Here is a 13,859-nt window from a genome sequence, read left to right as displayed (position 1 = left end):
CCCCAAAGTAATCCAAATGTGATATTAAAGTGCTGCACGCTGCATTTGTTTTAAAAATGACCCACTTGGGATATTTTCAGCCCCTTGTGGTGGTTTGGTATATTTAGGGAGGACTGCTGGCAACTCTAGTTCTAAAAAGTCTTCACGATCAATTAAGTTCAGGGAGCATTACAGCCATCTATCTATGTTCCTGTAGATTCACACTGCATGCTAGCAGATTGAAGGCCTTGAGATCTTGTAGTTGAGGAGTCTGTTTTAACTTGAAGAAAGCCTTGCACTGAATTAGTTGTCCATGGAACCACTAACATCTCAAGGAGCACTGGGAAATGATGGCCTGGACCACTGGTTCTCAAACTTTTTGATCTCAGGAACTCTTTACATTCTTCAAGTTACTGAGGACCCCCAAAGAGCTTTTGTTTATGACAGTTACATCTATCATTACTTTCCATACTAGAAATTAAACAAAATTTTAAAAAAATGTATTAACTCAGACTTCCACTTATAGTCAAGTTGAAATAACAGGAACCCGATTTACCCTCTCACTTGAAACAATCAAAAACACAGACTAATTACATGAAAAAATATGGTTTTGAGAACGAATGACAATAGGCAACAAAGGAAAGTTATGGAGAAAATGAGGTCAGTCTTGGGATTTTCAGAGTTTCCAGGCTATAGTCTAAGGAGAGAGAATACAGAGGGAGCTGTAAGGCACCCCAAGTTGAGGACACAGAGCTGAGGGTCCAGAGAAACCAGAGCAGCTAGCTTTGGAGGGACTGGAGAGAGCTGCACAGAGAAAGAATCCCAGGAATTTGTAGAGCGCCATCCAACACCCCCCCCCCCAACCCCCCGGCCGCAAGTCTTCAGCTGTGTTCTGATTGCACATGCATGCGGGGTAACTACCCAAGATCCAAGATTACGGAAAAAAACACCTGAAAGATTTAGAGAGAATGGTGTCTGGTGCTCATATGGAGCTGGGGATAGTGCCTATTCTCACCAGTGAGATTGAGAAGTGTGACTCTTGGAGCTCTGGATGGAGACCTCAGTACATTACTGAGGTCTTGCCTTAGTAATGGGGAATAATTAACCCTGAACTGAAGACTGCTCTGGTCCTGCCTAACAAATCTTGCTTAACAGCAAAACCTGAAAGGATCAAAGTTTCCGAATAATTGCATCCCAGAACAAAGCTCTGGAATTTTTATAAGAATAACAAAATACCCAGCACTCAATTCATAGTGTCTGGCATCTAATCAAAAATTACCAGGCATGCAAAGAAGCAGGAAAATACAGTCCATAATGATGAATAAAAATCTATCAAAACCAACCCAGACCTGACATACATATGAAAATTAACAGGTAAGAATATTAAAACAGTCAATTATAACTGTACTCTCTATTTTCAGAGTTAAGTAGCGATACAGAAGATGTAAAAATGGTTCAAATAAAACATTGTAGGTGAAAACTATAATGTGGCAGATAAAAAATACTGAATAGTACTGATGACAGACAGCCTAGACAGTGCAGAAAAAAATGTAAGTGAACTTAAAGACATTAAAAACTATCCAAGATAAACACTGGGGGAAAAAAGGGCATTTTAAAAACTGAATTATCACTGAGCTATAGGACAATCTCAAGTGGCCTAATATATGTATAACTGGAGTTTGCTGAAAGGGGGGGAAGAAAAATATTTGAAGAAACAATGACTGAAAAATTTCCAAATTTGATGACAACTGTAAACCTACAGATCCAAGAAACAGCAGCAGCAGCAATGAGGCTTTCTAATGCTTTGGATGGAAATAATCCCTCTTTCTTACTTAGTACTAGAAACACTGCTGTCTATTAAAAAGTATTTTCCAATCCCAGTAAATATCTGATGACAGAGATATTCTGGTAAAATTTATCTGAGCAAAACATTCATACTCCAATTCAAAGGCAAAAAGAGTTTTCTAAGAGGCACATTTGGTTTCCTTGAGTTTATGACTTAGCTGACCTAGATCAAGGGACATTCTGAAGTTTCCACTTGGAATTACAGATTTTTCTATTTTAATAGTCACATAAAGATATTTAATAGAAAACTCTAATACCAAGAACTTTATGAAATTGAAGGTTTACTTTCTGACCTGAAGCTAATATTTCTTGTCCTGGTATGTACCACTTGCTTCCAATTATCTCTGTAAACTCTTAGAACCAGAAATCTACATCATAGGTACAATCTACCAATCTGGGAAGGACTGGGGAATCCAGACAAGAAGACAAAGAGGAGAAAAGTACCTAACTGGAATGAAAAGGGAGGGCTTACAGTAGAATTTCCTTTATTATTTATATTTGTTCAAAATATTGTTACTTGAGTTCTACACAGCTCTGAAGGCATTACTTTCAATACCGTAAAATAATTATGAAATGAAAATTAGTCCAATCTGAAAATATTTGTTTAATACCACTGCGTTCTCAATTAAACCATAAACAATCATGTGAACAACAGGAAAGGGTTCCTCCATAATTTTTGCTTTTTGAAATCCCAAATAAAGCTTTCTTAGTCATGCAGGGTTTCTCAAGTAACTGAGATCAATGCTTGGTAGGTTTCCTTTTCCACTATTTTACTACAGAGTCTTTAGACATACTTACATTTAAATCTTACAGATTCATACAGTCCTTGAGGATCCTAAGTAACTCCATGGAATACAAAATTCTTAAAGAAAAACATATTCTCTTATTTTAAAAAAATTCATTACAAACACAAACATACACACACAGAATTAGAGGTTGCTGGTTTTTGTTTTTTTTAAAGAATACTACCACTACCTTCTATTTTTGCCAATTTCTAGTCTTGCCACCTGATTCCTAGTTGACCCAGATATAAACATATAGAATAATCTTTTCATATCACAGGTACCACTACCTGTGTTTCATCAATTTCTTGAAGAGAACTGAGCAAAAAACCAAACACACATTTAAGAGTCAATATTTATTCTGATTAATATTTTACAAAATTTTGACAGATTTAATTTATGTAAGGAGAGCTAATTTATTAAACACTTTACAGGTTTTTCTTTCCACAGAGTAACACGTTAAGTAGCAAAATAATACTTGGCACAGTTATAAATAAAGAAAATATAAAATAAAAATATCCATAGCTTAAGTATAATAATGATGCTGTTTTATGCCTACTAATATTTCAAATAAATTCCTGGGAACAACAAAATAAGGAAAAAATTCCAAAGAAGTAATTCATGTTTAGAGCTGAGAAATAAGTTCCTATTTGCTAAAAGTATGCAATGAAGCTGATACGAACTATTCCCCAAAGGGTCACCTTCATACACAACTTTAGAACGGGGTTAAACTGGTTCCACACACAGACCTACAAAATAATTAGACGGTACACAGAGGCATGGTTGGCTCCTGACCATCAGACCATTTCTGAGTTATAAATTTCACTGGTACTATGAGATGGCTAGTACTAAAGCATTAACATTGCTAATATTTTCCATGTATACATCTAGAGTTTTGTTTTTTTCTGTCTAACTGAAAGACATCTCCTTTGCACTGGAAAGAATACTGTACCATAAAGAAAGTACATGGTAACAACACTCTCATCCAAACTCTGAGAAAACCACCATTGTATTTGACTGTTAATAAAAATGTATTCGATAAAAACTGCAACTGAGTCTTCACGTGAAGTGCCTCAAAATACAAAAAATTAAAATGAATTCTAGCCTTTTATAAATAACTTTGAATTTAAAAATTATCTAAAATTTCCCCCAATTAGTAGTCAAAACTAGCAGAGACATTTGTAAAGTTAACCAATTTTGTACATTCTATGACAAAATGGCACAATGCTATTGCCACCCCACACCCATCTCTTCCCTTTTCAAAAATAAAGTACGTATGCCAATTTTCTAATATTAAAACACTCAAGTACACTAAGAGTAATTTTTTTGATGTATGACTTATGCTCAAAGAAACTACTATATAAAAATGGTACTTGGAAATACTGAACATCAACTATATACATTTTCACTGCTCCTCTTACTAAGGCAAGGGGCGGGTATACCACTAGACTGCTTTAATACCTGTAATCTGCATTTTACAGAGAATACTAATTTTACCAAGCATCAGACATGCAGTGAACTTGCAGGGTATAATGCTTATTAACAGCGATATTGAACATCACTAGAAGCTCATTAATTATCTCCCTTTTCTTTTTGGTTGGATAAAATGAAATGAGCAGCTTTAAATACACTAACACATAGAGACACAAAGAGAAAACTATTTGATAAATTATTTATATGCAGATACGCAATCTTTACACTGGTCTAGGATCTGTCATTGGTCGGACCACCATTTTCCCACCCTCCCCCAGCCCATTCCCTCTCACAGGTTTCCCACAGGTTGCTCGAACCACAGTTTGCTACAGCGCTTAAGAGGACTAAACCTGTAAACAATAGTTATGGAAGCAGTGACCAACAGTTCACCATGAGAGTATGGAAATGCTGCAACAAAAATTGATCAGTGCATCATGTTTGACAATTCGAAAATCTGAAATTGTTTCAGACAGCATTAACAAATTTCAAAACATTCAATATTGGGAAAATTGAAACAATCTTAGGGATAAAATTCTTTCTGATAGGTCATTCTTTAAAAACCAGAATATACCATTAGCTTTTCTTTTATTCACATGTGCTGTATGTACAGAGATCATGCTCCATCTTTAGCTAGACTCCATTATTTTGTCTACACTTTATTTTGCAGTATAGCCATTTATTTCTATTATTGAGAATTTTGCATTAACTTATTTGTTCTGCCTTTTCTTGAAAATAGCTCAACCCTTAAAAAACTGGACTATGTGCACATCAAATTAAATTCTAATTTATGCTTTACTGGATAGTGTGTGCCAGTATACATACTATGAGGTGTATCATGCACTTAGTAGGGCTTTTAAGTTGAACAAAATAACATGACTTACTATACTCATGCAAGTGCTTTATTATCAGACCATAAAACCTTAGAGCAAGGTTACTAAAAATTATTTCACTGAACTAGAGATATATCAGCATTGCCAACAGCTGATAGCAATAAAATATTGTTAGCACATTTTTTGGTGAACATTATTTTCTTGTGTCTTTGAAGACACATTACAGTAGATCCCTAATAAAACAACATGATTTTCATCACAGTATTTACATGTACATTCTAACACGTACATAATACTAGTCTGAAGCAATTTAAGACAACTTTCTTGGAATTAAATGCAATACTAGATTGCATCATAAAATTTAGCTGTATACCATAAATTTAGTTTTAGCTAGAATCAAGCATTTCTGATCAGTATACCATGTCTGTCAACAGAATAAGTTCACTCTTTTTTCATGAAAAATGTTATGAGAACAAAACCAAAAAGTTGAGTATTTTGTGAATTCCCATATTAAGAACCATTAACATTCTTTTTAAGACCTTTATTCTTCCCAGAAGTGGCAGTGTGTTCTGTCCATGTTTACTTTTGTTAATAAAAGTGTTGAAAAAAAAGACTAAAATTCACAGTTAGCCCTACATATAGCATGCTGTTTGTTCAAAGGATGTGGATTCGAGTGTGAGAGAGACACGGACAGACACAATTTTCAGGCACCACTCAGCAATATGCTTCATAGGATAAAGATGCTGCTACACGAGCTGGTACCCAGATCCTGATATTTGGTCATATTCTATGGTATACTGCCTGGTCCAGTCCACAATAACAGGACGAAAGAGGCCACAGCATCGAAATTCAAAGAAGTCTATAATATTCCTTACACATCCATGGCTAAACACCACCCCCACCAAAAAAGAAAAAGAAAAAGAAAAAAAAGTCTATTAGTACAATAATTTAATAGGAGTTTAATATCATTTTAATGTTAAATATATTTTTTTCGAAACTTAAGAACTCAGGTTTCCTGCCAGAAAGAACCTGCTTATAACTCTACAAAATATGTACGCATTCATATTTCTTCACGGCTCTGATTTTTCTCTTTTGCTAATACAATGGGTTATACAATTATATATTAAAGTTATTCAAATTTGCATTTCTTTCATTCCTGTGTAATACGCAATTTTTGATAAAACCTTTCCTTGACTGGTGGCTCTTTGGCAAGGAGACAAACTATATCCAAAATTGAGAGAGTAAAAGACAAAATAATATCAATAGCATAAACTTGACAGTGTACCTAAGAATAGCAATTTAAAAAAAGAAATATTAAGGAAAGTTCCCAAAATTTTAGAACTTCAAGAATACCTTTGGAAAAGCAGTCAGTTTTACACCTTATACAATTATTGTGCCTATGGGAGAATTCTCAAAACTACTCAACCGACTCTATTATTTTTGCTTTTATTTAAAGGTTTACATGCTTTCCACAAACATGCAACAATTAATAGCACCACAAAAGCTTGATGGCAGTAGACAAGCAGCTTGAGTAAAACTCAAAGTTTTAAATATTTCTATTATTAGGAAACTACTGTTTCTTAACTTTGAAGTGAATGCAAATTAAAATATATATATATATATAAATAAAAGAATAGAACAGTCTCTTCAATAAATGGTGTTGGGAAAACTCGACAGCCGCATGCGAAAGAATTAAACTGGACCACTATCTTACACCATACACAAAAATTAACTCAAAATGGATTAGACTTGAATGTAAGAACTGAAACCAGAAAACACAGGTGGTAAGCTCCTTGACCTCAGTCTTGGTGATGAATTTGTGAATCTGACACCAAAAGCAAAGGCAACAAAAGCAAAAATAAATAAATGAGACTACATTAGACTAAAAAGGTTCTGAACAGCAAAGGAAACCCATCAACAAAATGAAAAGGCAACCTACTGAATGGGAGAAAATATTTGCAAATCATACATCTGATAAGGGGTTAATATCCAAAATCTATAAAGAACTCACACAACTCAATAGCAAAAAAGCAAACAATCCAACTAAAACATAGGCAGATGATCTGAATAGACATTTTTCTAAGGAAGCCATACAGATGGCCAACAGACACGAGAAGATGCTCAACGTCACTAATTTTTAGGGAAATGCAAATCAAAACCACAATGAGATATCACCTCATACCTGTTTGAATGGCTATTATCAAAAAGACAAGAAAAGCAAGTGTTGGTGAGGATGTGCAGAAAAGGGAATTCTTGTGCACTGTTGGTGGGAATGTAAATTGGTGCAGCCGCTGTGGAAAACAGTATGGAGGTTCCTCAAAACATTAAAAATAGAACTACCATATGATCCAGCAATTCCACTTCTGGGTATTTATCCAAAGAAAATGAAAACGCTAACTTGAAAAGATATCTGCACCCCATGTTCATTACCGCATTATTTACAACAGGCAAGATATGGAAACAACCTAAGTGTCCATCGACAGATGAATAGATTGAAATAATGCGACACACACACACACAATGAAATAAAATTCAGCCGTTGTAAAGAAGAAGGAAATATAGCCACTTGTGATAACATGGATGGACCGTGAGGGCATTATAAGTGAAATAAGTCAGACAAAGAAAGACAAATACCACATAATCTCACTTACATGGAATCTGAACAACCAAACTCAAGCTCACAGATACAGAGAACAGACTGGTAGAGGGCAGAGGCTGGGGGTGGGGCTGGGCGAAATAGGCGAGGGAGGTTCAAAATGTACAAACTTCTGGTTCTAAAATAAGTAAGCCCTGGGGATGCAGTGTACAGCATGGTGACTATAGTTAATATTGTACTTCATATTTGAAAATGGCTAAGAGAATAGATCTTAAAAGTTCTCATGACAAGAAAAAAAAATTTGCAATTATGTATGGTGACAGACATTAACTAGATTTTAGCGGTGATCATTTTGCAGTGTATACAAGTATCAAACCATTATGTTGTACACCTGAAACTAATATAATGTCATATGTCAATCATACTTCAATTAAAGAAAAGAAAACTAGTTGTGTGTGGAAATTTTTGTGTCATTCAGAGGGCAAATAAAGTAAGTAATTTGCACCAAAAAGTAGTTGCCCTAGAGTCTGGGAAATTTCCCTAAATAATGAATTCTAATCAACTGTATTTTTTAAAATCTTATTTCAATTTTCTGGATACATTCATTTTTGAATGAAAATTTATAAATTGATGGAAAGGTTAAAGAACAAATACTAAACGTTAGTAGGTCAATAAAGTTTGAATTGTATAATTAAGGAAAAAATGAATATCACAAATTTATATACAGTTAATGTGATAAATACTAAAGTTATGGTGAACTAACCAATGTTTCACCTGGCAGAAATCTTGGTATTTGGTATGTTTTATAAGCTATTTTACACATTGTTAAGTAAAATAAATATTCCCTGTTTCATATATTATTGCCATTCTTAAAGAAAATACTTCTCTTTGATGTACTCACTAGATATTTGCTGAGTTTAGTTAGTAAGGAACTTTATATGTCAAGAGAAAATATTAAATTCATAGATATGTACGTACTTGAATGGGCTTTCAATAGATGTTGTTGTGACTTTAAAGTGCTTGTATCTTCTGGCATTCATTCTTTCATTTGTAGTAATACCTAAACATGATATCTAAGAGGCAAGAGAAAGCAAACCATTAACTCTCTGGATATTTAATATAAAACAAGTTAATTCTCAAGAGGATCAGGATGGAGTCTGTTTCTGGCTTTCCATCAGGAGATCATCAAGCGGGTTTACACAGTACTATCTGACTCTGTGGGAAGTAGCTGGTTAAACAGGGAAAATATTTAAAAACAGGTCACCTGGCACTGTGTATGTGTAGGCATGGACATTATGTACATACTACCTCTCCATCAGCCCCTTTAAGAAGGAGCTTTTTTAAAAATCCTAATTAAAAAAACTCTTGAGTAAATACTGATATTTGTAGGTAATAAAATATTAAAACACACACAAAATTAATGGAACCATCAGTCTAAGCTCACACTTATATCCAACTGGATGTATGTAAACCAGGAAAGAGAAATAAAAAGTTTTGATGACAGTAGTAGTGAAAGTTAAAAGTTCATAAAATAAGAAGGGGGAGGAGAGGTGGAGAGAAAGAGTGAAGAAGAAAGGAACAGCAAACTGAAAATTTTAACTCTTGAAAAAATTTTAATTACTGAAAAGTAGGAATGGTTATAAAGAGAATACATTGTTATCTTTTAAGCTAGGAGTGAATTTTTAAGAGTTCTCTGCACACTAAAGAACAAATAATGCACTTGCACATACCTGATACATCTGACACATGAGTAATACAGCCACCCACATGAAATGAAAAACACTGTTCAGAAACATCCAAAACATCCAGGGTGAACATGTGGCAATTTGAGTAATATATGTCCAAAATCCATCCTTGGTATAACTGGTCTCACAGTGGAGTCCCCAGTCTAAAATCAGAGCAGAAGAACGCAAATTTACTCATAACCATCCAAGCACCTCGTGTGGACATTTGTGGTAGGCACCACTTAGAAAACACGATCCAAGAATTTAACTGATGACTTTCAATGCAAGTATTTTCATACTCTTAAATAATCCCCTTGTACATTAGTGAAAAAACATATCAAAAGCAGAAATAGAAAAAGCAGCAGGCAATCCTAAAAACAAACAAACCTGTACTGTAACGATAATACAGTTTTTATTTGATTGGTATTGCATACATACAATATGTAAAAAAACAATTCCTTTATACAAAGATAAGATGATACAGATATGTGAGACTTCTTTGGAGGGGAGGAACATAACACAAGATCACCTTGGTGAGGGGGACTTTTTCCAAAACAAAATCTACTCTATGAGAGCTGCTGCCATAAAGAACTGATGTTATTAGTAGGACTATGCTCTCTCTCTCAGGTGTGTTGGGCTGCCAGAAATTAGGTAAAGATCTCTGACAAAATCGTTCTCTCTGTTAATCCCTATTTGAGGAAGTAACCTCCTTTTTCATTAGGGCAATAACAGAGATTATTCTTAATATCTGTGGGAGTAGGAGGACTAGGAAATCATCCAAGACTTATTTTTAAGTCAGTATCTAATACATCTTTGTGCTAAATACCACCAAGCCCTGAAGGACAGTAACTAATATTTTCATTTAAATTCTTTCCAAATTATGTTCTCAGTGCAATAAAACCCCATCATTTCTTCTAAGATACTACACCCATATGATCACTGAATGACAACTTATTCTTAACCTTTTAAATATTCTCTAATAGGCAATAATTATACCTTACTCTTCAAAACATTTCAAGTTCTGTGCAAACTTAACTATATTTTCCCAGCTGTTTGGTAAGAAAGAGCAACTAGCACAATCACAAAATCTATAAACTACTAGAGTAAAGCAAGCATGTGATGTGAAAAATGTTGGTGTTTTTTACCCAGAAGCTTTTCAAAGCCTATTAAAAGATAATTAACTGATAATTCTGTTTCTTATACTCTATGTTGAACATGTTTGACAGTTCTATATCTATTTTTTCTCTATGCTTCATTGTAGTGAGGTGCCCCAAACCATAATTTTTAGTTAAAACACATTTGTCATTATCATATTTTTTGTTAATATGGTAAAGCATGAGTATGCAAACACGTGTTTTAAGAAGATAAAAAACTAATTGTACTCACAAGAAATACAACCATAAATCATCCAGCAGATCATAAAAAGCAAGAAGAATAGGTAGCCCATAAAGTATCTATGGTTGCCTGCACCTAAAGAACAAAACAGAAGCAATTTTTTTTAGCTAAGAAAAAACAACTGGAGATACACCTAGGGGTGAGGTAGGGGTGGCGAAATTCCATGAAAAGTGAGATACACCTTGGACAATAATCACATACATTATTTATTTTACAAAATGTTCTTCAAGAAAATAAATGTTTTAATAAAATTGTTAAAATAAAAGAATGCTTATAATGACACACAAAGATGTAGTGACTGCAATGATATTCATTCAAAAGAGTCTTAATGAACCAAATAAATCACAAGTTTGAGCTTTAATTCTACTATTTGCCTTGAGGTTTAAATAATCCTATTTTATCTTTAGTTTTATAAACTTTAAAATCCTACTTTTTAAAGGCTTCTCCCCAACATAGTCATACAATCTTTGTAATGTTTCCCTGCTGTCCTCTCATAAAATCTCCAGGGCCACGTCTCAGACCACTTAGTTCATTTCCTCAGACTATGCCATTCTTGAACACTGAGATATGTAGAGTTCTTATCTGTCATTCTTCTCTGCCTCTGTACATAACAACCTTTAAATATTTTTTATTGCCTTACTTTCTTTAGTTTAACTAAAAAACAACACAATCTGCCCCCTTATTGATTTCACTGTTATCCAATGGAGAAAATAGGAAAGAGTAGGCACCAGAGAGAATTGATAGAGAAATTATATCAATCTTTTCTAGACACTGATTTTATGATGTCTTTTCCCCTCTCTCTTACAACTGAGTTGATGTTTTGGCACTCAGAAAATAATTGGGGGAACGAGGGGTATTGTAGGGTGCTAGAATGAACCTTCTACACCTACTTTAATATTGTACTTCATTAGTTGCCTAGAGTAATTTAAATGAACAATATATTTAGAAATTACTCATAAAACTTACCTACACAATTGCCCACCCATGGGCAATGATGGTCGAATTTTGCAATACAGCGGTTGCACACACCACAATGTTTGGACCTCACTGGTTTCCGTATCTGTTAACAGGCATGTTAAAAGATTATGAAAGGCACTATACCTAAGAGAGGAAAGCCGAACATTTTATTTTCTCAAAATACAATATGAAAAAAACCCGGTATTTTTTGAAAAGGATTATACCAAGGTTTCCAAAGGAATAGAACCAAACAAAAATCACTTTTGTTTAATAAAATTTCAACTGCAACAACAAAGATGAAGAGGATAAGTCTACTCTAAAATATAAATTCCTAAGACAGGGCAGAACCATCAATTCACAAAAATAATTAAGAATCAAAGATCAATTTGCTGTTGCAATGAATGGTACTATATTTAATTCACAGCCCTCAAATTCCTCAAATATCATTCTTCAGGCTTCTTAATGAAAATGTATTGCAATTAATGGTCATAATACTGGCTGTTGCTTAATAAAATGAAATTGGTTCCTTAGTAAAAGGAAGGTCAATTTAGAAGTGAATAAAAGAGAGCTTTTAAAATTCGCATCATTAATAAAATGTTTCCCAAAGTTTACAAATCCAGCAAAAAATCCCAGTAAGTGTACACGTCTTTCTTTTAGTGAAAGAAATCTGAGATCTCAGATTAAGGTACAGCACTTCCTCTGCTGAACTGCACGACCTTATCTAAGAAAGTACAACATGCTTAAGAAGTTTAGGCAGTCCCTGTTTGTTTTAAAAAACATAAAATACATTCTTCAGGTCTTCACAGGCAATAAAAAACTCACGTTTATGATGTTTTAAGTGTTATGAAATGTTTTTCTCTACATTACTCTAAAGCAACCAAGTGAATACAAGAACTCATTGGCGATCTTCAAAGAGCTGCTAGTCCCAATGCTGGATACATGACAAGAGCTACAGTTATTAACCCTTGCTAGAAACAAATTTTGCAATATCCTTTATTGGTGTTTCAATAAAAGCACTAACATTTCCCCAACAGTTTGCATAAATTACACACTATTCTGAGGTACTAAGAAAAAGGCATAGGTGCACTATGCGGTTCTTACATGTATTAAAAAATCTGTGGACCCAAGAAAAGGCTAAGTCATTCTTCACCACAGATATGAGACTAAACCTATTAGCAGAAAGAAGTAGGATATATCAAACAAATTTTATCCTTACTTCCAACTCTCAGCTAAGTCTCCCCTCTGGGCAACAGCTGTCAATGAATTCTGCACAAAAACTGACACAAGCCTCCTAAACACAACAGTTGCCGTAGTTCACTTACAGAGCAATTCATTTTTAGAAAATTCTTATCTACATGTGTCTGTGTATTTTTCAAAGTAAAGATACCCATATAATGACAAATACCTCTGTCAATTTGAATCATTTTATAATAGAACAAGCTCTTTATTTTACAATAACAAATTATCTATCCAGAATTATGCAGCTTATGATAACATAATATATAATAAAATGTTTATGCTATGATGAGAGAAAGTCTTGTTCTTACCATCAGATATTTACTTAATAATGAAACTGTATTGAGCAACTCTATATAAAGAACCTGTTTGCTGACTGCAAGACTGATGCCCTCACAATGAAAAAAGAAATGGTTAGAAAATGTGTTTTCCACTTGGGATATTCTTTCTACAATCATAATTTGGCTATATCTGATAAAAATGGGGGTACTTTTAGACAGAAAAGATTATGTTTCAATAGATGTTAAATTCTAGTTTTGTTAATTGAGGTCAGTATTTACTGTCTAAAACTCTCTTCCCAAATGGCTCTTTGTTACTATGTTATGTTATTGTAAAGCTTAACTGAGTTATTAAGAAGATATCCTAAGCTTGTTTCTGAAGCTGATCACTGTAATCTATCTTTGGATGAAGATCAGGTGCCCCATGATCTATAACCAAGGGGTTATGCATACTGGAATAAGTACCATTTAAAGGACTGTCTCCAACCTAGATGAAAGGCTTCTTATCAGGTATTCTCAAGTACCTCATGCACAAGGAAACTGAAGAGAATCAACTCTTAAATTCATATTTCCCAATTAAGAAGGGCCTCTGCATTGAACTGTCTATAGAAAAGACTGCTGACCCCAAATGACAACCACACCAGGATAAGAAAACAACAGCAGTGGTAGGCAGCTGACCCAAGAATCTGTATCAGTCCTGAAGAACCATCCAACTAATTTAATTGAATTGTTTACCAAATGTTTGTCTTCCTATCAAAATGGAA

The 13,859-nt window shown here is 34.1% G+C and overlaps 1 protein-coding gene across 2 annotated transcripts in view; it reads right to left on the bottom strand.

Moving 5' to 3' along the window:
- Positions 1-13,859, bottom strand: part of ZDHHC17 (zinc finger DHHC-type palmitoyltransferase 17) — a 136,006-nt gene that overhangs the window by 26,850 nt on the left and 95,297 nt on the right. The window contains exons 13-17 of one of the 2 annotated variants that reach the window (XM_060025290.1): positions 11,591-11,684; positions 10,616-10,699; positions 9,236-9,393; positions 8,484-8,578; positions 1,167-5,794 (exon numbers count right to left, since the gene is read on the bottom strand). In XM_060025290.1, coding sequence (XP_059881273.1) covers positions 5,656-5,794; positions 8,484-8,578; positions 9,236-9,393; positions 10,616-10,699; positions 11,591-11,684 — 570 coding nt within the window. In that variant the 3' untranslated portion in view covers positions 1,167-5,655. Of the gene's footprint in view, positions 1-1,166; positions 5,795-8,483; positions 8,579-9,235; positions 9,394-10,615; positions 10,700-11,590; positions 11,685-13,859 lie in introns of those variants that run through there. The other variant, XM_060025291.1, reaches the window with a different exon arrangement.

This window comes from Delphinus delphis, chromosome 11 (genome assembly GCF_949987515.2).
Source record: "Delphinus delphis chromosome 11, mDelDel1.2, whole genome shotgun sequence".
Lineage (NCBI taxonomy): Eukaryota > Metazoa > Chordata > Mammalia > Artiodactyla > Delphinidae > Delphinus > Delphinus delphis.
This window is presented reverse-complemented; position numbering and strand designations above follow the sequence as displayed.